The sequence below is a fragment of the Perissodus microlepis genome, chromosome 17, assembly GCF_051167445.1.
Source record: "Perissodus microlepis isolate ML-2025 ecotype Zambia chromosome 17, ASM5116744v1, whole genome shotgun sequence".
Lineage (NCBI taxonomy): Eukaryota > Metazoa > Chordata > Actinopteri > Cichliformes > Cichlidae > Perissodus > Perissodus microlepis.
In genome coordinates this window covers 4,196,735-4,224,705 of record NC_140477.1, presented here as the reverse complement: position 1 = coordinate 4,224,705, position 27,971 = coordinate 4,196,735, and the positions used below count along the sequence as shown (strand labels likewise).

At 40.0% G+C, this 27,971-nt stretch overlaps 1 protein-coding gene across 1 annotated transcript in view; it reads right to left on the bottom strand.

Annotated features, from left to right (window-relative positions):
- Positions 1–27,971, bottom strand: part of LOC146369072 (proton myo-inositol cotransporter-like) — an 88,538-nt gene extending 60,567 nt beyond the window's left edge. The window contains exons 1-3 of the mRNA XM_084911045.1: positions 27,113–27,971; positions 10,686–10,845; positions 9,049–9,257 (exon numbers count right to left, since the gene is read on the bottom strand). Coding sequence (XP_084767171.1) covers positions 9,049–9,257; positions 10,686–10,845; positions 27,113–27,686 — 943 coding nt within the window. The 5' untranslated portion in view covers positions 27,687–27,971. The remainder of the gene's footprint in view (positions 1–9,048; positions 9,258–10,685; positions 10,846–27,112) is intronic.

Genomic DNA, 27,971 nt, shown 5'->3' with positions numbered 1-27,971 from the left:
AGGGGGTTACCGATTTTGTTGTGACCACTGATGCTGTTCCATATTTGCCATTTTATAAAAAGGCTTTGATAGCACTGTTCTTTACTTAATGACCCAATCTATTGTGAATATTCCTATGAAAACCAGATCATATGTTATATTAAGATTATTACCAGCATACGTTTGTTTTTGAGCTCAAACCACCTTTTAAGTTTATGGTTTGTTTATTTTAGCATGTGAATTGAACACTTATTGTTTTTATGTTTTTCTCTGACTTGCCACCAAAATGGCCTTTTGCTCTCATTTGGCTTAAGGCTTAAAAACAAGGTACTGATTCTCTGGTATGAAACACTCTGAATTACCATATGTTTTTCTGGTGTGTGCGTTGCAAACAGCTTGCACTGATGTCTACTGCCAAATAATTCTTTTAATCAATCATGGACTTTCTGTTTTCTATGGATCATGTGTTGGTTATTGTAGAGACCTGGCTGTTAGCTGCTGAGATGAGATGGCTGGTCTCACCAGGTAGTCATTCCATCTCTCTCCTGTAAAATACTGAAGCATGTTTTTATGGATAGACTGGCCACACATACAGTACATATAAATGTGTACTTTTGCACTTGAATTAATACGAAAATTGGACAAAATTAGAAAATAGATTTGATCTGGGTCCAAAATTAACAAGCAAGTTTCTTTGTACTGGCTCACAGACTTTTGAAAGGGAATGTGATCGGCAGGCAAGATGACTGAACTTGGACTGTCCTGGCTCTAATTTCAACCCAACCCATCAGTCAGTCACCTAAGTCTAGACTGAGTAGCCAGATGTTTTCTTTATATTATTTTTAATTTGTTATTTTGTAAAATAACATATTTTGTTAGCTATCCATTTGCCTCAACCAATCTCTCTGTTCTTTTCATCTGTCTTGTTGCTAAGCAACAGATGGTATACAGGTCATATGTCGACCCTGCATTTAAATTGCAAATGGTACTAGCGATGCAGCTAAGAAATGATGTGCAGATGGTGGTCATGAATTAAAATGTGCTTCAGCTTAGATTAGTGAGTAACCTTAAAACAAAATAACAGCTGCTTTTACCAATTAGTGCTACAAATCATCAGGAAAAGAAAGACTTTCTGCACATGTGCTATAAAATCACGAAAAAGAAAACCTATAATGAATTTGAAGTGGAAAAAAAGAGCAATATTTGTTTTTAGTTCAGCAGAGAAGTGAAAGTCAAATAATGTGTCGTGTTGCATCTACCCTTTTGCCTGCTTATGATAATGTCACGCAAAAAGATTTTCACAGCCTTGGCTGACAAAAATGTCAGCCACCAACTAGGACTAGAACTAAAACGACACAAGTTTGGCACATTTGATTGACAAGTTATATGAGACTCTGATTGTATTTAACAATTCCCAATAAAAGTTGAGCAGACATTAAAATCTTCCCATATGGGATGTCAGTTCGGTTCATTGGGTGAACAAGCGGCCATATGCCACATGGCCCGAGTGCAGCCGCCCATGTTTGAGTCCAGCCCTCGGGTCCTTCAATGCATGTCTTCCCCTCTCTCTCTCCCTGTTTCCCTGTCTATCTTCACTGGTGTGCTATCTATTTAAGGCAAAAAAAGATAAATAATAATAATAAAATAAATACAATAGCATAATTATGAGAAGTATGACCCAAAGAACACTGCATTGTTTTAAAATAATTTATTATGCTTCTCTCAGTATAATTGTTAAGATTTGCTTTTGCTGGCATTCATTTTCTTTATTAAAAAAATCCATTTAATGGTAAAATGGATTGACTTGTCAGAAGCCATCTATGGAGGCTTATCTTCTAGTCCAGATAAGCTCAAGCTTACTGCAAATGTTGCAGTTGTCAGTTTTATTTTGGTTTAGTTCATGCACTTTCAGGGAGAAGCTGATGCTGAGTGGGGAGATTCAGTGTATGTGTGTTGGAGGACTACATGCTGAGTGAGTTCTGTAGAAAGCAACTGTATTATCTGGAATTTCTTTATAACAGTTTCACTTTATGTGCAATGGGCATCCTGCCAGTTCAATCCCTCTAGACCCATCTTTATCATCCTAACAACTAAATTAAGAGGGGACTGTGTGCACAGTAGCAGCGAAAAACCCGAACCATTGTTCTCTTTTCCACCACACTGATTGGAAATGGGGAGAAACCAAAACCGGAAACAACAACATTCCTAAAAGTCTGGGTGTTGGCTTTATGACACATATTTCACATTGAGCCCAAATGTTAACCGCTGGCTACAAGGTAACAAGCAGCCGGAGTGTGGGGTGCCTACATGCTGTGTGACTGGCGATTGCTGCACAGCTGAGTTATAGCGATGGGGAGGAGAGACACTGAAATGAAAACGAAACCGCTGGACACACACTGAGTCCCACAAGAAGAGACACGGCACTGCTTGTGTGAGTGTCTGCTTTTGTACATCAGTGTGTGATTATTTGTGCGAGAGCACGATATTAAAGGCTCTTCCTCACTGCTCGCAATGTGGACCCAGGGGATCTATGGATGCCACTCCTTCCAGAGACATGGTGTACTCTCCTGTCAAGGTTGATTAGCTGGAGGATGAAACCAATTTCCTCTGTTCTCCTTTAGCCCCAGCTCTTTTTTCCCTCCCTGATACTCTCGTTCTTCTTCTGCAGCTCTCTCAGCTTTTCACTTGATTTTCCTCTTGCCCGCTAAACGGGCGCTCTTTGCTTTCCTTCACTGCTCTCTGGGCTCAGTATATCAAAACACGGCTAAAAAAAATCAAAAATACTGCAAATATTTGTGATTTTATGATCTCCAAGTTGTAAGTAGTTAGATGGACGCAGAAGTGTTTCAGCTGTTGTTTTAAGACACTGTTTTCATTAAGAAAAACGTGTTTTTTGGGCATCACATACCTGAAACACTTTACCCACAAAAATACAGACCATAACATCTTCACTGTTTATTTTAATAAAGTGGTGGTTTCTAAATAATCAAATGTGTCACAATCTGCTGTGACCTTCAGGGGCTTTTGTGTCTTCATGTAAGTTTTCAAATCGGTTTAATATGCTATACACTTATGTCTTTTTCTTTTATCCCTCATATGGTTCCAGCTCTTATCTTTGCACATATAATTTTGCTTTGCAAGAACTGTTCCTTTTAAATGAAGTGAATACATACATTGCTTGCAATGTCTTCACTCTGATTCTCTTTGTATTCTTTATTTCTTCCCTTTTTGTGAGCATATTTTTCTCAGTTTTCTCTGTTCTCAGGATTTGAGAGATCATTTGAGTTAAAACACTGCATTATTTTGTCTTGAGTGTAGTATTTCCAAGTGGTTCTGGGTTTTGGTATCAATATTTATCATTCATTGTTTGATAGCTTTGATTTGCTTGTTTGATTATGTTAGTTCCTCTGTCCTTGTCCTAGTCTCGCCTTTGTGTCTTGTGCTCAGTATCTCCTGTGGAAGTCAGTCTTGTTTCCATGTTTGCTTACCTTTCTGTTTCCCCAGTCTTATCCCAATGCAGTTCTGTCAAGTTCATATGTCTTAGTCCTGGTCTCAGTGTTACTTCCTGTTTTTTTTATCCCTCGTCATGTGTGCACTATGTTCACTTTTGTTTCCCCGTCTCTTTAGTTAGACTTTCTTCAGCTGTGTGTCCAGGTGTATCCACTCTAATATCCTCCTGAGCGTTCATACCCTGTATAAAATCAAGCAGCAAGTCATGCAGTCTGGCTTTGCAAACATACGTGACAGAATGGGTTGTTCTAAGAGGTCACTGAACAGAATTCCACCATTGCAAGAAGTCAGCTTGTGAAATTTCTTCACTCCGATATTCCATGATGAACTGTAATTGGTATTAATGCAAAGTGGAAGCAACCACGGCAACTCCATCACCAAGTGGCAAAAAGTTACAGTACACTGCTTTACAAACTATGGAGTACATGGTGTGCAGAGACACTGAATGAAAGAGTTGTGGCATCTCCATTCACACCAGTGGACCTTGTTTTTTTACAGCAATGGTGGATCAGCCTTGCAATAATTATGGAAGTGAGCAACATACACTAGCCGTGCCATAGAGATATAACAGCACAGAGATTGAGATGTTCTTTTTAAAGGTAAGATGTTATAGTAAAACTCCATGCTATCAAAACATCCAGATAAAATTAACTTGTGCCATACACCACATGCCCAATATATTCGTAGGTTATTTTCAAATATATTAGATTTGAGATTTGGGTACTGTAAATACATAACAGACTAATACTAATAATGGATTGCATTTACCCTCAAAGCGCTTAACAATTCCACTATTCATTCACTCTCACATTCACACACTGGTGGAGGGAAGCTACAGTTGTAGCCACAGCTGACCGACTACGGCTCAGTCAGCCCCATTCTGCCAACCTAGTCCAATATTGTCGGCTCACGCCGGCAGAGCCTTTTATGATGTGGTCGAGCAAAGGTCAGCTCACACAATAATTGACCGTGAAGAAGGAAGCATTTTCTCTGCCTTTTCCTTGTCTCCCTTCAGCTCCCTTTCTACCTGAGATCTCTATTTGCAGTGTTCAATAATCTCAGTGTAAAGCACAGGATGTCGAAATTAAGTCTGCCCTGGGGCAGACTGACAGAAGCAAGGCTGCCATATCGCTCCTTCGGCCCCTCTAACCATCACCAGTAGGTGGTAGCTTCCCAACCCTCTGAACCACGGTCACCACGTCTAGGTTACTGTTAGCAGGACATAACCAGAGATGGGCAGTAACGCGTTACTTGTAATCTGATTACTTTTTTCAGGTAACGAGCAAAGTAAGGGATTACTATTGCAAAAACGGTAATTAGATTACCGTTACTTTCCCGTAGGAACGCTGCGTTACTAAAACCGTGATTTTTTTGTGAGAATGTCTCACGACAGTGACGTAAGCGAGTGCGACGTTCGTGACAACAGCTGTGTGCAGATCAACAGTGGATCATATATCGAGTGCGGGAGAGAGTATGAGCGTGCAGCGTTTAAAGCGTGGAAGTACTGACCTTATTTTGAGTTTGATTCCATAAAAAGTGACAAAAACATTAGTGTACGTTGTGCGTGGGAAGAAAACTTCTTTTTACAGCGAAAAAAACCCCCTAAAATTCCAAGCAAGCACCGAGTGCGCTACGATGTAATGGGAAACTCACAGAGAAACTCGCGGATTCTTCAACTGACCGCTGCGGCACACCTGCAACAGGGTAAACCTCCGCCTACCCTGCTCCTGTTTTACAGGTGAAAATAGAGCAACAGGACCGCTAGTCTTTGACTTTTTCTTTATTTTCTGCTGTGTTTTACTTGCATCTATTTGAAAGAGTGAGTGTAAACATAAAAAAAAAAATATTTTATGTGCTGGAATGTGCAGAAAATAAGTTTAAATGTTAAACAATTTTCTTCCAGTCAGAGAATGTTGCATATAATTAAATTTTTGCTTGATGCATAAAGTTAAAAGATTAAAACTAATAAAACAAGTTTTAAAAAGGGACTTTTCCATTTGATTACATTTTGTATGATGGATTATGCAGAAAAAGTAGAATTGGGCTGAAAGATCTATCGCTTTATCACCTATTCAGGTTGTAAATCGTGTTTTTAAAAAGTAACTAAGTAACTAAGTAATTAATTACTTTTGAAAATAAGTAATCAGTAAAGTAACGGGATTACTTTTTTGGGGAATTAATCGGTAATTAGTTACTGATTAGTTTTTTCAAGTAACTTGACCAACACTGGACATAACTATAGTCACAGTCTGTTGTTTGTATATTCTGTTATTTTAATGCCAATTTACCCGATGTTACAGAATTAGAGATTCAAAGTTCTGGTCGTTTTTTTGTAGTGAAGTTGAACTTATGTTGATGTTTCATATGACAACCCAAATTCTGAACTCCTGCTGAGGCAACTCTGACTTAATCAAGAGGTCTGATAGTGTGGAGATGATAGAGGACATGATAGCAGACATGAGGAAGAAGAGGAGACCCTACTGGCCAGTTTTCATCCGGGAGCTTTAAGTGGAGAGGGTGAGCAGCTTTAAATACATGGGCGTCTACATCAGTGAGGACCTCACCCGGACATTTAACAGCACACAGCTGGTTAAGAGGGCTCAACAGTAACTGTATTTTCTCAGGAGCTGTGGAAGTTCGGCATTCTTCAGCTTCTGCAGCTGCATAGCTGAGAGCTTTTTGACCAGCTACATCATAGTGTGGCATGGCAACGCCAATGCTTTGGACTGCAAATGCCTGCAGAGTGTGGTGAAGACTGATAAAGAGATCATTAGGACTCCACTGCCCTCTCTGCAGAGTATTTACTATCGCAGAGTTCCGTCTACGGCACATACAGCTGATGTAGCATTCTGAAGTGCACAGTAATCGTAGCTTATTGCAGCTAGATTCTTTTATTTTATTTATATTGTGTGTATGTTTCTTTAGAACTGTTGTATATAGTTTTTAAATTATGGTTTATTTTTCTTATCATTTTTATATTTTTTTCAGAAGGAAGAATCGCATTGTTCAGGAAAACATGTTTCTTTACTGTGTATGACAATAAAACTAGCTGAGCCGGTCATGTAGGTGTAATGTGTAGGTGGCCTAGTACTTTTGTCCATAGTGTATCTTTATGTTATGAAATACTTGCTAATCATTTCCTAATCTACACCTAGTAACAGTGCCCTTTAACAGCTAGGCTGCTGGCTTCATCTCCTCCCTAAATCCAACCAAGGGTAGTGGCTTTGGCCGTAGTAACTCAAGTCAGTGCTTGTGATTCCACCAGATGCTCTGTAGCACATTTCAGAAAAGTCCCAGGAGGAGAAGTTGTGTTGCAAATGGTACATGTCCATTCTACTTTTGAACAAAATTTGCCTCATACTGCATGGAGCAGATGAGGAGGGCAGGAAGTCAGACAGAGGAGCATCTGGTGAATTTTGAAAACAAAAGACTTGAAGCTGTGCAAAACGACACAATAAAACTGTGCACAGAGACAAACACCCAGTGCATTCCCAGTCTTATTCACCAGCAGCACAAATTTGCCACTGTCATTCTTTGCTCCTTTACCGCACTGCCAACCTGTTTTGGTAGCAGTCTGTCTGGGAAGCTGCCTTCAGTCGACCCTTGGCTCTCTCTCTGTGCCATCTGCACCTCAAAGACTTTTACAAAAAGCCCTTAAAACCACCTCCTCACCCCGTGCTCTGCTTCTGGCTGCTTTTTATTTTTTTAAAAGCTCTAAAGCTTGGCATAAAACCAACCATCTTTGTTGTCTTACATCTGGCCATTAAAATCAACGGTAAAGCTTATTGCCAAGTAATAGCAGTGGTATTCTTTCTTCCCAATGGAAGCTGATTCAGTCCCTGGATTCAAAGTAGAGATTTGTCTAAATCGAGATTTTGTATGGCCAGCCTTTTTTTTGCAGTTCCTACAAATCAAATTTCATGCACACTTGATGGTCTGGGCTTACCACATCACTAACAGTCTTGTGCATGCCACTGAAACTGACTACTCTTGCTGTGGGGAAACAACAAGAGTTTTTCCGGTGCATTTGTGTCTCTCTCATGCAGACACACACACACACACACACACACACACACAGAGACACACACACACACACACACACACACACACACACACACACACACACACACACACACACACACACACACCAAAAAACTAAAGAAAGAGCAGAGTGCATATAAACAGTGAGATAAAAGTGAATAAACATTGTTTTATTTGTGCGTGTGCATGCATGCATTAAGAGACTGTGTAACCATAGCCCGGTTTGAGTAAGATTTAAAAAGAAATTTTGGGAAAATGATTTGCAGGCTCACGCAGTGACTGTCCATTACACACAGGCATTGAACACAGCAAATGTATTGATTGCCAAAATATTAGCTAATGAAGCTCAGTCAGCCCCATTCTGCCAACCTAGTCCAATATTGTCGGCTCACGCCGGCAGAGCCTTTTATGATGTGGTCGAGCAAAGGTCAGCTCACACAATAATTGACCGTGAAGAAGGAAGCATTTTCTCTGCCTTTTCCTTGTCTCCCTTCAGCTCCCTTTCTACCTGAGATCTCTATTTGCAGTGTTCAATAATCTCAGTGTGAAGCACAGGATGTCGAAATTAAAAGAAAAAGTAATCTGTGACATTTTCAGAGCACTGTTGAAACAAAAGAGACAACCTACGCCCAGTTCTTTTTATTTAGCACAAAGCCGCTCCAAATACTGTCAATAATGAAGCATTCATTTAATTTAGTAAAGGAAGTGATGAAAATGATCTTGAACACCAAACCCCATTACGCAAGGACAGACAAAAGATAAGAACTCCCCCTTCAGAAACTCAAATTGTGTCAACAGAATCATCAGATGTATAATGCCACGTTACAGCTCGCGCTGTTTGACTGGCAGGTCACCACCAGCGCCGTAGGAGTCAAGGGCACGCAACGGGGCAACTATTGTTCTTTAAGCAGAAAAGGACTTCATCACGCAGCAGGAGCAGAGCATAAACAGTCACATCAGGCTCACTGAGATCACATTAGAATGATTGGAAAGGAAGACGCTGCCTTCAAGGCTCTGGGCTGTGACTCTATCAGATGTGAGGTGTTAACATAGCTGTGATGTGCTCTTTGAAACGAGTGTACATTTCATGGAAATCAGCAACTACACTGAAACTGTTCGTATGTGAGCCAGGCTTTGTGGTGAAATGCACAACAGCATGTGCTTAATCATTTTATGAAAGGGTAGATTTTGTGTTTATGGAAACTGCGTGTGTGCAGTTTTAACCGCAGCAATTAATCACATGCTGCTTATGCGAGTTAAAGCAAGCTAACCTTTAACTGCGGCTTATTTTTGGTGATCCAATCACACCTGCAGTAAAAATATACTTTTTCCATGATTTTTTTTCTCTTCTCCTTCCCTGGTACAAGCACACTGGATCTGGAGCATTGTTACAATCCGAACAAGTTGCTTTGTTGATTTGTTAATCAACAAAAGGAGGACAAAAACATTATGCTGCTCATGCGGGCTGATTTTTTTTGCAGAAACACAGGGCTCAGGAAAAAAGACTCCTCCCCTCACCTCCTCCGCTGTCCTTCTCTTCTTCCTCGATGCTGTTTTTGATGCTGTCGTACTCCTCGTCTATGTTCTGGTTGCCTCGGATCTGACTGAGCACGCGGCGGGCCTTCTGGGTCAGCCCACGCTGAATTAACCAGCGAGGGCTCTCTGGCAGGAAGAGGAATCCCATGAACTGGAGCACAGCGGGGAGCACAGACAGACCCAACATGTACCTGCGAGAGGAGAGAAGGAACACATGGAGTGAGACTAATTATGATCACAGAAATGCTGTTTTTATTTTTGTTTGTTTGTTAGCTTTTGACTAATGAAGGGTTTGAAAAGGTTGAAAAGGTTTGATGTGCAAAATTCAACTGCATATGCAAGAACAATCAGGTTTCAGCAACGCTCCCCTGCATTCACTTTATGCTGACAAGTTCAGCAAGCAACACGTGGTGTACTTCATTAAAATTAAACACTGGGGAAAATGTCAAGGCTTTTTTCAGATTCCTCTGCTTAAAATAACCTTAACATGTAGATTAAGCATTTCGATTAATCGCTGCACATTAGAGATAAAGTTCCACTTGCTAGAAGCCTTGCTTGAGAAAGAAAATCAAAACAATAAAGCGTCACTATCTAATATCACTGCATAATTAGTTTACCCTATCAAAGGCACACTATGCTGCACTGAAGTGTAAAAAACTGCAGGATTGCTCTGCAAGCATAACATGTTATGTGCCAGTAAGGCAAAGAATAGGAGGATATAAGAAAAGTACACAGGGTAAAAGGAGGCTGTAATAATGACAAATTGCTAGAGACTGCAGTAAACAGCCAGAAGTACAAGGTTTTTCTTCTTCTGCGAAGGCAACGACGTCAATCTGAGAACATCTGTAATCTTAACTCAATCAGTTTTCCATTATCATTATTAATCACACCAATCTAAGGCTCGCCAAATAATCTCCTTCGTGTCTATCAGAACTGCAGCCGAGGCAAATCCTTTCAAAACGGCCAATTCTTATCAACAGTATCTCGCAGCTCGCCGCTCAAAGACTCAGAAGACCGTGAAGCTGCATTCAGCGTGACACGAGGAAAGGACACGAACAGAAGAAAGAGAAAACAAGAGTATCGCTCCAATATACAGCACAGCTGCTCCCGGTAAATGCTAAAGACTGACCCGTGCTTGTGTTGACATTTTGAATGAGGGTTTGAGCCGGAATGAAAAGATTTTCTGGCATTTCATACGCTAAGAAGCCAAAAAAGAGACGATGCTATCATATCTGATTATATGACTATCATTAACGAAGGCGGCGCTGTTTACATCCTGTGAGAAGTGTAAAAGTTCTGCTTCTGTATTCTTTTTTCTGTTGAGATATAAATTGCGGTGTGGAAGGTGCTATAACACATTTTGCGTGCACTGAAAGGTGGAGCTTGGATGTAGCTTTGGGGTTTGAAGAGTGAATTCCTTAACCCTGTATTTTTTTTAAATGGCCACTAGAATGGTTGGAAAAGTAGGGGAAAAGTGGGAAAACTGACCTTGGACTGAGTTTCAGGAATGAGCGTTATTATTGGCTGACAACTTGTGAATGTCGAGTGTTTCAAACGATGGTTCGATAACCACTGGGGGTGAAAGGTGTATGTGAAAAGTTCACGAGTGTGTGTCTGACCTCCAACCGTCATGGCGCAGATAGCTGAAGGCTCCGTCGATGAGGCTGGCTGTGAACTGCCCCCCCGTGATGAAGAGGGTGTTAACGGTGACTAGCTGACCCCTTAGGTGGGGTGGAGAGGCCTCAGCGATGTACACGGGAACTGTCATAGAGGCAATACCTATACAGTAGAGGACAGAGAAGGAAAGGAGACGATTAGGAGTAGGAACTATTGGCTGAAGTAGAATTTCCAAATGTCGACTTACAAGTTTATATAGCAAAATGGATAACACATTTTATCCATCCATTTTCTTCTGCATTGAAATTCATGGTCGAGGGGGGACTGAAGCATATTCCACATCTTAAAGGTGAGGGGCATGGTACACCCTGCACAAGTCACTAGTTTGCCTCAGTGCTAAAAGTCAGAGACAGCCTATTTACATTCACATTTATAACTATGGGCAATTTAGAATCACCAATTAACCTAACCCTGTGTTTTTGGACTCTGGAACGAAGCCCTAGCGGCCAGTGAGCACTCATGCAGACCCAGGGAGAACATGCAAACTTAAAGGTCCTAGGCAGGATTCAAACCCAAGGAACTGAGTTGGTCATGCTCAGTCATCGAGGTAAGGAAATCCCAGGAAGTTGATTCTGTTCATTTAGACTTTGTTCAATCCAAATGATGACCCAAAAGTGGCACTCAAGTATCAGGAAAAACAATATTTATGCCGCTTTAACCATATTTAAAGTTAGCAGACATACCATTTCACAATCACTTTATTTCTGTGATACATTTCAGCCATTTCATTCCCACAGACATGCACACTCGAACATGGTAATTGCAGAAATAAAGCATACATTACAGATTTTAATTTAATTTTGTGGAATCTGCAGTGGCCCTAGACTAATCATTGTGACACTAATCTGACATGTTATCGCTTTGGCTTGTTAGGACAATTTGAAAATGATTTAAACTGCAAAATAGCATTTTTTTAAATACAGTAAGTGACTTTTACAAAAACAAATGTACACACTTATTGAAGTTATTTGGGTGATGTTTGCAACGCCTACAAAAAGTTATGCTTGGTCTTCTTCAGTAAGTTTGACCATATTTGCTCAACGGTACCAACAGTGATGTCACAAAGATGTTGACGTAAATCCAAGAGACAGAAACAAGCATACTGCAGTGTGCTACTCACACACGGTACACAGGCTGACCACACACAAACACATACAGGGCAATGCACACTTCTACACTCTGAAAAACACAGACCAAAACGTGTGTGACTGGATGTCTGACGAGGTGCCATGAGGCTGAGGCTTTCTGCAGCTGGCTCCCCATAAGCTCTATTAATAGTCTGCCATCTACACACCACACCCCACCCCACTCCACCCCTCGCCTCCCTTCAGCCACTGCCCTGGCCTAAACGGCCGCCATGACTACGTGGCTACCCGTCGCTATGGAAACCACTTGCTGGGAAACGAGCCACGCTGTCTCCAAGCGGGCACCACACTGTGGCAGCTCTGGGAAGACAAATCAATAAGCAAGATAGGAGGAAATTTACTATGTTTTTCTTTCTCCCGCTTTTTTAAAATTAATTTGTTCACTGCTTTTTCTCAAACAAGAAGGACAAAAAAATCAGCATCTTGAGGCGTTTAATAAAAGAGCACAAAACCCCAAATTACAAACTAATAAAAGGTGAACTGTAAGAGAAACTGTGGTTTAATGTCAGATTGGAAATCCGTGTGCGTGATTGGGGGATGGGCACGCCAAAACACACGTGGAAACACTCCGCTCTGCTCTCACACAACCTCGAACTGCAAACACACCCTAAGGATTTAGAGTCAAGTCTTTATCTTTGTTATGGCTAAAAAAAGGATTACCATCTGATGGCGGAAATCCGAGATCCAGAACACCCCCTGAAATCGAATCAAGTGCTCTTTGGCAATGAAGCCTGTCTGCTCAGCCCAATTTAATAGAAATGCATTTATAAGCCTTGGAGAGGTCCTGCCGAAAGATGAATGCAAGACAAACCCAATCGCGTCCACGGGTTACACTAAAGTTAGGATTTTGAAACTTTGCCTTGTGGAACTTAGCATAACCATAAATATCTGGGTCAAAAAAGCATAGATGTGTGTACTGCCGTTCCCTATAGCTTTAGCATTCAGCTGTTACGGTCCCTGTCTGATCTTCAGGAGCATTAGCATCACGCTCTGCTGCACCTTTAGCCAAAGCCTTTGTGTTATCCTCTCTTCTGGACATTAAATTAGGAAAACAAAGAAAAGGCTTTAGCAAGGCTTAGAAGTAAAAGTCTTTATTTATCGTTGGCTCACTAACTAATAGCTGGAACCTTTCCACGCTAAAATAGACATGTAAATCCCATCAGTGTTAAAGACATAGAACTGAGCCTGTCTAATGACTATTACTCTCCGTGTACTTGAACTGTGCTGCTAGGAGGCTTTTAATAAAACTGATGGAACATCCAGCAACTTAAAACAGTGGCATTCAGCCATCTCACATACAGCAACTACTGCAGAGTCTCCTGGGAATTGTAGTTTTAAAGTCATCTGAACCCAAAAAGAAACAAAGTCACAAATGACCAAAGCGGTTTGTCTGCTTTAATTCCTCTTCTGTTGCGTGTGCTAGCCTCATGCACACCTCCCATCATTCTACCTGTTTTAGCCTTATGCATCACTACCATATCTCTGTCCAAGTCCCGCCTGCTGCTATAGCCCGCCATATGCCTGCCGGCGAGATATGACAGCTGATGTTGTTACATTTAGTGAGCAATGAATCATGTCCATTTCACATGCTGCTGCAGGTGGTGACGGGGAAAATATGTTAGAGCCCATCTGAGCATACAGGCCAGGAAAAAGGTTAAATAGTGTACCGATTCGCTTCGGCTTATCCGTCATCTGTGATTAAATATTTTTGACTTTGAGTCTCTGGAGTCCAACATCGCAGTGACTTTTTCTGTTTATTAGTGTACAACATGCCTTTCTTTCATTAATGCACAAAAAGATGATTTGGAAATTGTTTAATATACTAGTGTAAATATGAAAACAGTTATATCTTCTTCTTTTTTAATATACGTTGAATTTCACACCAATAGTTTAGGGCCTCCTTTGTCATATTTTTCTTTACATGACGAGCCAAATGTTTACACTGGGTGCATTTATTTTATTTACATGAAAGAGTCTCAACTTGGGTTTGTAATTACCTGAACACTTACATCTGTTTTCAGAGGTGATCCTGAGACCAGTGAGTTGTAAATGTTCTCTGTGTCCTACGCTCTAATAGTTTAGATCATGATAAATGGATTTTATTTTTTAACACATTTTTAATCTCATCTATCACTCAGAGCACTTTTTACACTGCAAGCTGCATCCACAGACACTTTTGAATGCGTTGATCCATTAGAGGGTAACTGGGTTTGAGTACCTTGAGCAAGGACACTTCAGCATAGGGTTGCTAGAGCTGGGGAACAAACCAATGACCTTCTGAACAGCAGATAACCTGTTACAAAATCTCAGTCAACAAAAACAATAAGGTTTTTGGAGCTGTACTTGAGAACTGGATAACCAGTGTGAAGTGTATTTGACTAAAACAAATAACATTACTTGTAATATTAAGTAATAAAAACTTCTAAGGTTGGGTGGCACGGCGGTTAGCACTGTTGCCTCACAGCAAGAAGGTCCGGAGTTCAGTTCCACCATCAGGATGGGGTCTTTCTGTGTGGAGTTTGTATGTTCTCCCCGTGTTTGCGTGGGTTCTCCCTGGGTACTTCGGCTTCCCCCCACAGTCCAAAGACATGGAGTTAGTGGGGATAGGTTAATTGGAAACTCTAAATTGCCCATAGATGTGAATGCTTGTGTATATGTGTTAGCCCTGCGACAGTATGGCGACCTGTCCAGGGTGTACACTGCCTCTTGCCAAAGATGGCTGGGATAGGCTCCAGCACCCCCCACGACCCTGAAAAGGATAAGCAGAAGCGAATGGATGGAACTTCTATGGTTGACTTCCACATTGTCAAACGTGTATGATAGCTATTGCATCCACCTGTGAATGATTTCCCTCTAATGTTAGGTTATCTGTTGCACACCGTGCTTGCAGGATTTCTCTGAATTTCCTGAAACTTTAAATTATTTTATATACCTCTGCATACCTCTGATAAACTGTTTGAACTGTTTGTCCTATCAGTCTTTCACAGAGTTTTCCCACCCTACAGACACTTCTAGGACGACGTTCCGGTACGCTCCACATCATGTTACTGACCTGCTCTCAGTTAACTTGTTGTGAGATGTTCAACCAGATGCTTTGTTGATGGCACTTTTTTTAGTCTGTGCTCCTGACTGAGTTAAACTGATATCAATTTAAAATTAAAAGAATAAACACTATTTTTATTATTCTTAATAACATATAGGTCAAAATATAGAAGAGATTTGCAATTAATTTTCCATTTATTTGCACTGAAATCAGCATTCCATTTTAAAGATCATGATTGTATGTTAAATCTAACTGGATCCAATAAAATACGGATTGGAAAACCAAGCTTTGTTCCTTCACTCCTTACCCAGGAAATAGATCCCTCTGCCATACAGAAGACCAGCTAATTCAGGGAGATAATATATTTACTTTCAGAATCATATTTCAAATGGATTATGTAAATTATAACTTTATCTAGAAAACTATAGATTAGACAAAATTACTGAGCCACACCTGTTAATCTATGAATTCAGGTATTTTCTGTCCCATTGCAACAGGTATAAAACATCAAGTACCCAGTCATTCAATCTGCCTTTACAAACATCTGTGAAAGAACTGATTATTGTTTTTATTATTGGTATTGTTATGATTAGGATGGCATTGTTGCAACAATGATTCCTCTGGTATTAACATCAGCATGAGAACTGTGCACTGGGAGCTTCACGGCATGAATTTCCATGTCTGAGCAGCTTCCATAAGGTTTAATGTGTAGGTGATCCATATTATGTACAGAGTCTTGCTTCCAAGATGTCTGAAGAGTAGGTTGAAAGGTTAGTATTTTCTACACCAGCTTATTCCAGGCATATGAATCCACAATATTTGTCTTTAAAAACTAACACAGGTTGTTGTGTGTTAGCCTCTCTCTGCATCAGTATCACTGTTTTAGAGCACACATACTTAAAAAAAGAAGTGACAGGATATGAGTAATGTCAAGTATTCATATTCCTTTATAATTCTCAATAGTAATAAAACTAAAAAAAACAAACAAATTAACTCGTGTTATGAGTACATTTCTTTACTTGAGTGTGAGTCCCTTTACCAACACACTTGCACTATGCTTCTTTTCTTATTAATGAGCTCTCTATTCAGCACTGAAGACAGCTCGCAACACTCACACACACAAACACACAAACGCAGTCTGAAGTTGCTGTCTGGTCAGGCTCAGCCTCAAAGCAGCACACTTAACAAAGGATCTGTCTGGTCTTCTAAAGGCGGGCTCTAGGCACACAGTACAAAGGCTAGGACTGAGACTTGATCAGAAGAACGAGGGAGATACTTCTTCAGAATCTCCACGACTATGATCTTGACAGACAGAACATTTTCTGGATGTGTTGTTGTTACGATGTTGTTCTTATAATGGAAGCCGATTTTTTAGGATCCTCTAACAGAGGATCCTTAAACATGCAAAGTAAGGGGAAGGGAAAAATCTGATACATACTTTTAAATGTGTGTAATTGTCAATCGTGATTGAATGGATTAGTGAAAGCAGGAAAAGCTGTAACCTTTCGTAATTGAATTCAGTAAAAAAAAAAATTTTTGATTGGTTTCTCTAAAAGCATGTTATGGAATAATAAGACTTGTTCTGGAAGGCTTAATTCAGAAATTAGCCACTGCTAAATTTCATGCTTTGGAAAGTCAAAATGCGCAAATGTCAAGCCGAACCCAACTCATCTTTTAAAAACTTGACCTTTAAGTGATGTAATTTGCACATTAAAACAATAATATGCGCATAAACAAACTTCTCATTAAGTCTACATTTAGGTTTCGCCTGGTTAGGAAGAGAATTGCGACTTAATTATATGAACCAACCAATTAATTAGCAAGCCTGCAGGTTGTAATTAAATGTTATCTCAGTGTAATTAACAGTACTATTTTTAAGCGGGCCTATCTCCTCTTTCAAAGAACAAAACATTTCAACGCTTGCAACTGCTAGATAATTTAGCCAGAAAACATAATTATACAGTCACTATGAGGGTGTCTGTGTGTCCTTTTATTTGTGCATGTTTTTTTGTCTGTGTGTGAGGCATTGGATTATGACTAACTAAGCCAGCATGCATCAGAGGCTTAAGGCAGAAAAGAAACATTTTTATGGCTCTTTGTTGAACAAATGAAAATGCATTGTCTTGGGGCAAGCTCTCCAGTGATTGGTTAAATCTGACAAATGGAAAAGTTTTGAAAATGGAAAGTTTTTTGCAGATTAAATTTTTAATGACCTAGCTTGTCCTTGAAAATGTAAAAAGAAAAGAGGGAAAACTTAGATTGCTTGCTTCGTTATCGTGGGGATGTCTTCTAGCATGTTAACATGAGCGTTGTTAGCTGTAACGTTACTCTGTTTTGGAAGCAATGTTCGCTCACCGATGCCTAAAGCTGTTGGTTGCTTCACTGTAGGGCAGAGGTCTCCGACTCCAGTCCTCAAGAGTTACTTTCCTCCAGCTTTTAGATAAATCCTTGTTCCAACACACCTGAATCAAATGAATGGCTTGTTAGCAGGCCTTTGCCAAACCTGATGGCATGCTGAAGAGGTGATTCAACCATTTGATTCAGCTGTGTTGGAGTAGGGATGCATCTAAAAGCTGCAGGACAATAGCGCTCAAGGACTGGAGTTGGAGACCCCTGATAAAGGGTGAATTGAGGATAGAGCTGAATAATTCCCCCAATATATCATAAACTTTTAGGACCTCATGTTAAACATGTGTACTCAGTTGGATGCTTCCTCTTTGCATCTCTTTGCCCCTGTCAAAAGTGGGCAAACTTTATCGTTTGTAAATTCCACTTTTATTGAAGAGGGTACAACTTTAACTGAGTTTTACTGATAAAACTGATAAAAGCAATTGCCCCTCTCAGTTGGAGCTTGGAGGACGGAGCATTCACGATTTGCTCTCTGAGGTTTTAGCCATAATCCAACCATACCGTCATCCAACCTTTACTAAAAAGAGACATTTTTAAGAACAAGAAGTCTATATGGAGCTGCAAAGCATATTCAAGTTGTAGTGCCAACCTATTTAACCTGCTGAGCTCCAAGTCAGCCTCTGTGAAAACCTAACCCAAACCGTAAGTATCATCAAATAATTTAGAGACTTTGAAGAAATCTCTGTGCAGAACAAGGAACAAGGCAAATCATATACTGGAGAAGAAAGACCAGCTGGCTCTTTATGAGCACTCAGTTTAAAAGCTGTAATCTCTGATGGTGTGATGGTGCTTTACTAAACTTTAATTTAAGTTTAATAGCTTAAACAAAACTGAGAGCATCTGAAGTCCATCTGCAGATGAAGCACACCGGTAAATCAGCATTGTTGGTGATGAAACCAAACTGTTTTGTCCACACACAGTTAAATTCTCAGTTTTTCTCCTTTACTTTTATTTTTTGGATTTGTAATGCATAACTAGGGGGATAAGCCAACTATGTGTCTATATCCATGATGGCCAATTGAATGTAACCTCCTAGGACCTGGCGTCCACATATGTGGACATCACATTTTGGGTTATTTAGACTAAAATACTCAATTTTGCTCTACATGGGCCTGATATCCACTTACGAGGACATTATACTGCTACTGTTCTATCAAAATTTTAAATGAATATCCTCATATGTGGCTCTCATTTTTCTTAAAAACAAAAATAAGGTTAAAAAAAAAAATCTGGTAATTCTTTGTTTTTACATTCATCGGGCCCCAATATGCCCAAATATCAAAGAGAAATTGAAAAAGCATGTCGTGGAAGAGTTCGGGTCTTAGGCAAATTAAGAGGATAATTTTCATATTCACCAAATGTTGTTTTCAAAGCCATGGAGAGCCACTGTGACGGCAAAAGAGCTGCATGTAACAGCTCTAGACTTCCTCTAGGCTTTTTTTTTTAATGAAATTTTTTTTTGATGTTTTGATTTTGAATTATGATTTTTTTTTTGGTTCCCTGACTACCAAAACTTCGGAGAACAATTTGATAAAAGCAGAAATATTGACTGCCTGGTCAATGTCAGGGTTAGTGCTAGGGTAAGCAGTGGTTTCTTTGCACTGCTGAGTCTATCTATCTATCTATCTATCTATCTATCTATCTATCTATCTATCTATCTATCTATCTATCTATCTGTGTGTGTATGTATAGGAAATTATGGTTTGGATGTGGATAACTGTTTGACTGAATTTGAAAATACTAAATCAAATAATAAATTAGAGTTAATCCCGCAAGTCTGGCTCAATATTGTCTGTCTGCTTGCGCAAGCACCAGCTCATATCGCACAACAGTCGATGTGCTTAGGCAAAGGTCAGCTCAACAATAACCAGGCTTATGTGTAGAAATACAAGAAGGCATGGCGGTGTATGGCCTTTCCTGGTTTGACAAACAGCTCTGATGACCTTTCCAGTGAGTCCTGTTCAAAAACGCTCAACAGTTGGCTTTTCTGAGAACTGACATTCGTGTTAATGTGCAGGTGATCGGACTGGGCCAGAAAAATTGCATGCAAAACAGGTTGCCTCATTAGCGTCTCCACCTTCAGTTTGCCTCATTATCTTTGAGTGTCTGGCTCACGCATGCTTGGTTAATGGAGATCTCTGTATGGTAAAAATGTAACAGCACAAAAGGGAGGGGATACTTATGATGTAACAGCTGAAATGACCCATGTGATTAGTTCCCTCCCTCATAAGAGCAATCAGAGCTTGTTCAGTTAATGATAGTGTGCAGCTGACACTTTAGCAGTCTCTGTATTTCATGCATTTTTTTGCTGTTTTTTTTCACTTTATCTTAAAATCTCTGAAAACAATTATTGCTTTTCCCTCAGTTTTTATTACTTTTGTTTCTAAAAAAAACAACTCCAACTCAATAAATTCCTTTAGATTCGCATCAGTGTTACGACTGCTTGTGTTAATATCACAGTATATTTATAGACTGGTATTTCACTCTTGGTGTTTACAGCGGCTGACTGCCCATTACCTATGTGTATTAAGGATGGGATAATATATTGATACGGCAATACACAGCAAAATATCACTCCAATTATAAACAACTGACACAAAATATAAATAATGTCTTCTTTTCTTTTTCTTTTGTTATTTTTTTGTATTCAGTGACAAACACATCAAGGTTTGACCCAGATGATTGTCTTGCAATCTACTATTATTGCATATCATTGTATCACAGTACCATTTTGATAATAATAATAATAATAATAATAATAATAATAATAATAATAATAATAAAAATAATAATAATAATAATAATAATGATAAGGCTTTAATTTGAACGTATTAACATATTACCGCGATATAAAAAACACAAATAAAATCTAAAACAGAAGGAAAATAATGATTATAATAAAATAACCTAATATGTTTAAAACGGAATAGAAAGAAGCATGAGCTTATTTAACCACTAGTTAGTAACGATTAATTATTATTTTTACTTTCTGTTTATGTCCTACCCAATCATAAATCCTCCATACAGTTTGCTACATATATTTGGCTTTGTAGCTTGAATAACAAACCAAGACACATATGTACTTACAGGTATATACTAGGGGTGCATCAATACTCGTATCGATATTGAACCGTTCCATACAGTGCTTTCGGTTCGGTACGCATATGTATCGAACAATACAATTTTTTTTATTTCTTTTATCAACTTTTCTTCTGATGATGCTGTCTGTGTTGAGCGCTCAGTGGATCTGCATTCGACTACTCTGCCTAGGCTGCACTGTCAGTGCAGATCCACTGAGCGCAGCGCAAGCTAGCAAGACAGAAGCTAAGCTCGTTGCAACATGGCAACTGCCTCAACGCTACCCGAAATTGAACCTCCACCACCCTCATTCAGATCTGGCGTTTGGAACTATCTTGGTTTTCATGTGAAGTATGACCCTGATGGTAAGCGCGTCATGGACAAAAGTAACACAGTATGTCGGATGTGCCAGGCAATGCTCAATTGGTGGGAACTAGTGCGTTAGCACAGTTAGCTTGTTAACGTGTTGACGCCGTCCAGCCCCACGCACGGGGCGATCCGCGGCAACTCGTTAACAGAGATTTGCCGCGTTATGGCGTGAATGTCATTTTAACTAGATTAACGCTGACAGCACTAGTGGGAACACAACGAATATGACTGCACATTTACTCTGACATCATCCTAGTGCAAAGACAAGTGGAAGCAGACAAAAACAACAAGCACGCATGCTACAAACTTTACCCGAGTCATTTAGACAGCCGTTAGCACATGATTCTCTTTATGGGGACCTGATATGTTTAATATGCTGCTGAGAATATAGCCCAGAAGAAGCTTATATTATAGCTTTTATTTTGGAAAGAGCCATTTCTCTGTAATAAACTCTCTTTTCCAAAGATGGGTGATTCCTCGATCAGATAGATTTTTTTTTTTTATTATTTTGTTGTTTCAGCAACATTACATTTAAAAACTACTTTTGAGTTAAAATATATATTTATAATTTTAATAAATGACAAATTAAAAAGGCATGAACATTTTTTTGTATCGAAAAAATATCGAACCGTGACACCAAAGTATCGAACCGAACCGAACCGAACCGTGAATTTTGTGTATCGTTGCACCCCTAGTATATACATATACATACACACACATATACACATGTTAACATTAGTATGGGTTTCTCAGGCCTATGTGCGCTTCAGAGTGACACAATATGGAGAGAACAACAAGACTACATCATCAGTTTATTAAGTGGAATAAGATACTTTCAGCTGCTCCCTTATTCAAAAATGATCACAACAGCGGGTTGCTCTATTGCGCCAATCATCTTTGATTTGGCAGATTTCTAAATGAGATGGCCTTCCTGACACAAACCCTCCGGGATCTTTGGCATAAGCTACCCATTTAATCTATTTTCTTCTCATATTGTAATTTCCACACAGAGCTGCAAACAAAATACATAATTTGTCATTTATTCATTTTTAATTAATCTGTATATTATTATTTTGTACAAGAAGTCAATAAATTAAAAAAATTCCAGCATCTTATTTTGATCAACTAGCAGTACAATGCATAAATATGTTCCATTTACATGTCTACAACAGAAAAACAGAAAAAATATTTGCATAAAACACTTTTTCTCGTCATGATCTAATCAGTTATTCGAGTTTTCTTTCTTTCAGCCCTACTGATATGAACATTGTAAACCTTGTGTCCCACCCTGTAGTTTTAAATGTCAAACAGTGTATTTACTGTACTTAAATAGATGTTCTTAATCCAACTTTCTGTAACTTAATAATGGCCATGCTTTAACAATACTTTAGAAATCAAATCCTCTACAATTCAGATGAAGTAATCAAAGGAATAATTAAGAACTTTTCCACATTTGAAGCAGGGAGTCAAGCACAAACTCAAAACATGCCTAAAATGGGTGGATGGAGGTTCGACAGGGCACAACGACTGAGACTGAAGAGTTTTCTCTGTGTATCCCACCGTGTAATTAGATCATCAGAGCCACCTGTCTAATTTACCATGCTAGCTAATTAGAAGTACACATTCAATTTATTTTAATCAGACAAAGTGGCAGCTATTTGCTGCCATTAAAGAAACCCTTTCTCTATCAAGTGTCAGGTTTGTTTGTGTAAATTTCCCCGTAAGCAGTCTAAATAAATGACGAGAAAAAAAGAAAAGAAAAAAAACTTCTGGAAAGTGACATTTACAAAAAAATTCAAAAATTCAATAAAAGATAAGAAAGCAGCATTTGCTTAAAGTTACAGTGTGTAGGAAATCACCACTAGATGTCAGTAGATTGCAGACTGCAGTGAACTAAATTCTATTTTCTTACCTCTCCAATTGTAAGCGCATAATTTTAGCAATGGTGGCCACTAGGGCTGCACGATTAATCGTTAGAAAATCGCGATCTCAATTCATACTTATGTGCGATCTCATTTCCAAATGACAACGATTTAATAAAAAAAAAAAAAAAAAAAAAAAAAAAAAGACGACGACGATTGTACCGCATTTTGATCCGGGACGTAATCTGCATGAAAACAAGCGCTCACTCTTCCTGCTCAACAAATGACAAGGGCGGAGCCTTATACCACGTGATACAGAAGCTGGCTGCTAAAATTGTCAGGGAAAAAACAACGGTGAACACGTCAGGGATGACGAGAAAGTGACAGGAGAAAATCCGTCCGTCAACCACCCAAACATCAATAACGGGAACCTTATACAGCGCTTCCCTATACCCGTCGAACTCCCGCAGGCACAAAGAAATTACGGAGGCTATTACTTATCACCTGACCAAAGATATGGCTCCCATCAACACTGTGCAAAACAAGGGATTTAGGAAAATGATCAACACCCTAGACAAACGCTACACAGTGCCGTCCCGCAGCTATTTTTCTATTGTTGCACTACCTGCTCTATACACGCAGTGTCGAGTAACGGTGGAGATGGAATTTCAAGCAGTACAACATTTTGCAGCAACGACAAAATGTGAGACATTTGTTGTTTTTATGTTTATTTATTGTTTTTATGTTCAGTCTCAACTGTTACGAAGTTGATGTGCAGTTAATAAGTGCAATAAATATTTATACTGGAAAAGAAAATCGTGAGAGAATCGTGATCTCAATTCTAAGCAAAAAAAAATTGTGATTCTCATTTTATGCAAAATCGTGCAGCCCTAGTGGCCACTGTAGGACAAATGTTTCAGTCAGCTGCGAGATATCAAATACAATACAGCATCGTACTAATGTTAAGTTAACATCACTATACCGATGGTATAATGATACCTGCGAAACAATATGTTGCAAGACAATAACCTGTGTCAAATCATTATATATGTTTCATTGAACGCAAAAAATAACTCTAAAGAGAATAAAAGCCAAAATTTATTATTACTTAGTACCGGTTCTTGATAATTGTGATACAATACTGTATATTGGCATATCAATGTATTATCCCATCCCTAATACACATAGGTAATGGACAGTGATCCATCTGACAGGATCTGACAGCAAAGCCAAAGACACTGTATACAGATAAGACAGTGATATCTCTAGGTAGGCTTGTGCTAAAGCCTATCCCGATTACACTGATCAGAGTAGTCGCCCCCTGATGGACAATAAAAATAAATTCAGGATTGGTCTTTACTTTTCAGACCAACACGTTCCATCCACCTTTACATACACATTATAGCTTTACAAACTAGGGCTGTGCTACATCATATTGTCCACAATAATATCATTATAAATGTTTGCACGATATGAAAGTATCTTATCAGGATATCATGGCTATAGCAACACAACGCGTGTGCGTGGTCCTAGTGCACGTGTCTAAGAGTCAGAGTTGCTGTCAGTGTCTGATGGTGATTTAGTATCTGAAAGGGAACTACTTCCACACTACTCACTAAATGTGCAAACAACAAACTTGCTTCACTACTTGAGGCAAAAACACTGTTGAGTACAACAAGGTGGGGACACTAGCAGGTGGAGACGAGCGACCCAAATGCAAACAAGTACTCTGCCGAGTGTCGCTGGAGCACTCCAGTTGTGCTCCACGTAACAGGAAGAGCAAATGGTGGATGGAAATTACTGATGCATGATGGAAAGGCATGGTTTTAAGCAACTGGTTAAAAAGCTGAAAAACATTTTTCAGTTCTATTACATGACAATATTCCACAACTTCTGCAGAGTAGCATAATTCAGTTACTTTAGCTATTGTTAGATTAAAATTTTAAGCAGCTATTTTAATCTTTTATTTACATTTTCCTGGTAAAATATTACCCAGGCCACTTTTTGTATATATATATATATATATATATATATATATATATATATATATATATATATATATATATATATATTTCCCTTATGCTCAGTCACTTATTATATTGCTGTGTCACTATTATTGCACTATAATGCTGCTGGTGGCACCTTGTTTCAGAAGATTCACACTTTAAGTTGGGTAGACTGTTATCAATGAGAGCAGTTCATTAGAAAAGAGCCTAAACATGCATGTATTGCAAAAATGTAAATCTGAAATAAATACAAGGGTTTCCAGCATAACCTTTAAAACTTCCATTCATTCATTATAAAATTGTCTTACATCATTCCACTTACAGTAGTGCAAATTTAACCAAGAAGCTGTCATCATCTGCACAGTTCCAGTGCCAGACAAGCATGCAAATTGGAGTACGACTGGTCTTTAATCACACAAAAAGAATCCAAGTTCGAGTTGCTTCTCACAGGAAGCAAAAGAAATGCAGGAAAAGGGGAGCAAATTAATAAACGACTTTAATTTGTTAAAGGGGTACACACCGAGCTCTTTAAGGCTGGTAGAGCTTAGTAAGGATCCCTGACCGAAGATGATAAAAATGGTGTGCAAGTCCTCCATGTATCACTGAAAGGAGTGCTTACTGGTCTCAAAAGAGGTGATGGACAAGTACCAAGCCTTGAAAGCCACTTTTAACAGCAGAGATGCGACTCATGAGTAACAGCAGCTGCTATAAATAATGTGAGGCATATTGAATTGTGATCAAAAGAAGCGTTGCGTGGAAAGGCACGCAGAGTGGAAGGAAGACCACGCAGAGAGATGGATGATTCAAGAGGGGAGAAAGCTCAGAATGCAAAAATATTCATGCACGGAAGGAAGTAGGAGAAAGGCAATGTGCAAAGGTGGGCTGCAGGGAAGGAAGCAGGGACGAGGCAGCCAATAAGACGAGTGCAACTCAATAATAAAGGCAAAATCAGAGGCTCTATGTGTCTCCTGTGTGCTTTGTAGGTTTATCTGGGCTTCCTTTGATGGGGTGATATTTATCATTCAGAATGAGTTTCCCCTTTATCACCTAATGATACCCAACCAAATCTAATAATGAGAACGATGATGATGATAATGGGGACTGCAAATTGTCTAACAGCCAGTGGCATGCAGATAAAGGAAGCAGAGGGCCACGCTGCGTAATTAGACACTGCGAGTAATTGCAAACCTCAGGCCTGTGGTGGGGGAGGAGGAGCTACAGCAGCGATGCATCACCAAAACCACCAAAAGCTTTAAGATCTTTGACTTCAAGGGGCACTTAAGCCGAGTGCCACCTCTGTTCTTTCTAATGGCGAGCAAGCGAGGGGAAGTGTTGAAGAAGAAATCAATAAATCACATTATCATTAGCGCCGGGCAGGCTGAAGTAATTTCATTGGAATAGCAATTTGTCTAAAGCTACAGTTGGCTTTGTTTCTTGCTCTGGACTGGTAAAAAAAAAACTTTTCTTAAACAAAGACTCTGGGAGTGTGCTCAGGGTGTTTAATTAGGAGCAGGGCTTTTCTCCTCATGGTATATAAATACGAATATTCAATATTAGATACTATTATAAAGTGGAATGATGATCCTGCCAAATACAAGACAAAATCTTTTAAAGGTAAATATTGTGGAGAGACGAGATGCAATCAGAAAACTTGCTGTCAAAATGAATACTGATCACCAGACAGTGAGTGTGAAGGCCCTGGTGTGTTGGTGGCTTTGTACAATGCCGGTAGTATCATTTTCACACAGTCAAATCCATTTATGCTCACTGTTATGGCTCAGGTAGCCGCTGCAATATTCTCCTTAATCATAGGCGTCACCACTCAGGCAATACTGCCACATCAGCCATGATGCAGAAGGAGAAATCAAAACTTTTTCAGGAATTCTGTAAAAGGAGCTGTTAAACCCAACACTCGTGTCTTCAACCCAGCTGTGGTGGCGGCGGCACGGCACGCCAGGTTACAAAAACCCAGAGGTGCACCACCTGCAGAAAAGCAGCCAGCTACCAATAACGCCCATGATGTCAATTTTGTAGTATGGTGCTGTTCACGAGGTAAATATTTAATGGCTTTAAGGGTCCATGCGGCTGTCCGTGTGTCTGCCAGTTTTTTTGTGACACCGTGGAAAATCTCCACTACAAGGCACAAACTATACATGAACTCTAGGTAGCCAACTACAAGGAGACTTAAAATAAATATAACGGCTTACAGTTACTCAGGTGCTTTACTTTTCAAAGTTGAACTTAGAACAAAGTATGTTAGACATCTACATTTTGCTACTTGGTAGAATGAAATTGATTTATATCTGTATCTACACTGATTTTGTTAGCTCCATTCCCTCCACATTTTTTTTTTATTTTCTTAATTAAGAATTTTTTTTAAATTGAAATTTCTGCGACCCCACCCACCCCTTTTGCGCCCCCTTATTTCAAAAACCTGAAAACGCCCCTGAAACCTACCGAGCCCCAATCCAACGATGAGCCTACCCGCCAGGAGCACCTCTTTACCGGGAGCGCTGCTAAGGACGATCCCCCCGACGGCGAAGAAGAAGCTGGCGAGCAGTATGCACACTCTGCGCCCGAACACCCCGTTGAGAAAGCCGCCCAGCAGGGCGGAGAGGGCGGCTGCGGCCACAGTACTTGATATGAGCACCTCCTGCCACAGGGCGCTCAGGTCCAGCTCCCGCTTCAATAGGAGCATCGCCCCGGAGATCACCCCGGTGTCATAGCCGAAAAGGAAGCCCCCCAGGGCGGAGAAGATGGCCAGGACGTAGACGAAACCAGGTGTAACATCCTGCTGAAACTGCTTGCGGGCAGCTCTCTCCAGGTCTCCAGTGGACGAGGAGGAGGGGGCTGATGGGGCACCAGCGGCGGCGGAAGCTCCAGTGGAGGCGCCCTGGCTGCTGATGCTGGCGTTGGACGGAGCCTTGATGAGACTGCGCTCACCTCCGTCGTTCACTTTCTTCCACCTCTCGCCCATCAGGTTGCTCATACTCCGGAGGTTGTAGTCATGGTCGGCCTGCCTTCGCGACATATGGGAACTACAACACAGGACAGGGCTGCTGAGTTGTATTTGAAGCGTCTGACAACAAAACAAACACACACGCCCACCCAACTAACAGGCCTACCCCCCACTACACTCAGCTTAGACTTAAAGTCACGCTGACTGTCCTAAGACACTTCCAAATAAAAAAAAGAAGCCCGCTGCTGAGTAAAGTTGTGCTCCAGCCCTGTTTATCCGCGCATGACATCCCTGTGGTCCTGATGGGAGAGTTGGAGAAGAGTAGGGTAGGAAAGGTGAGATAGGAGGAGTGTAGTG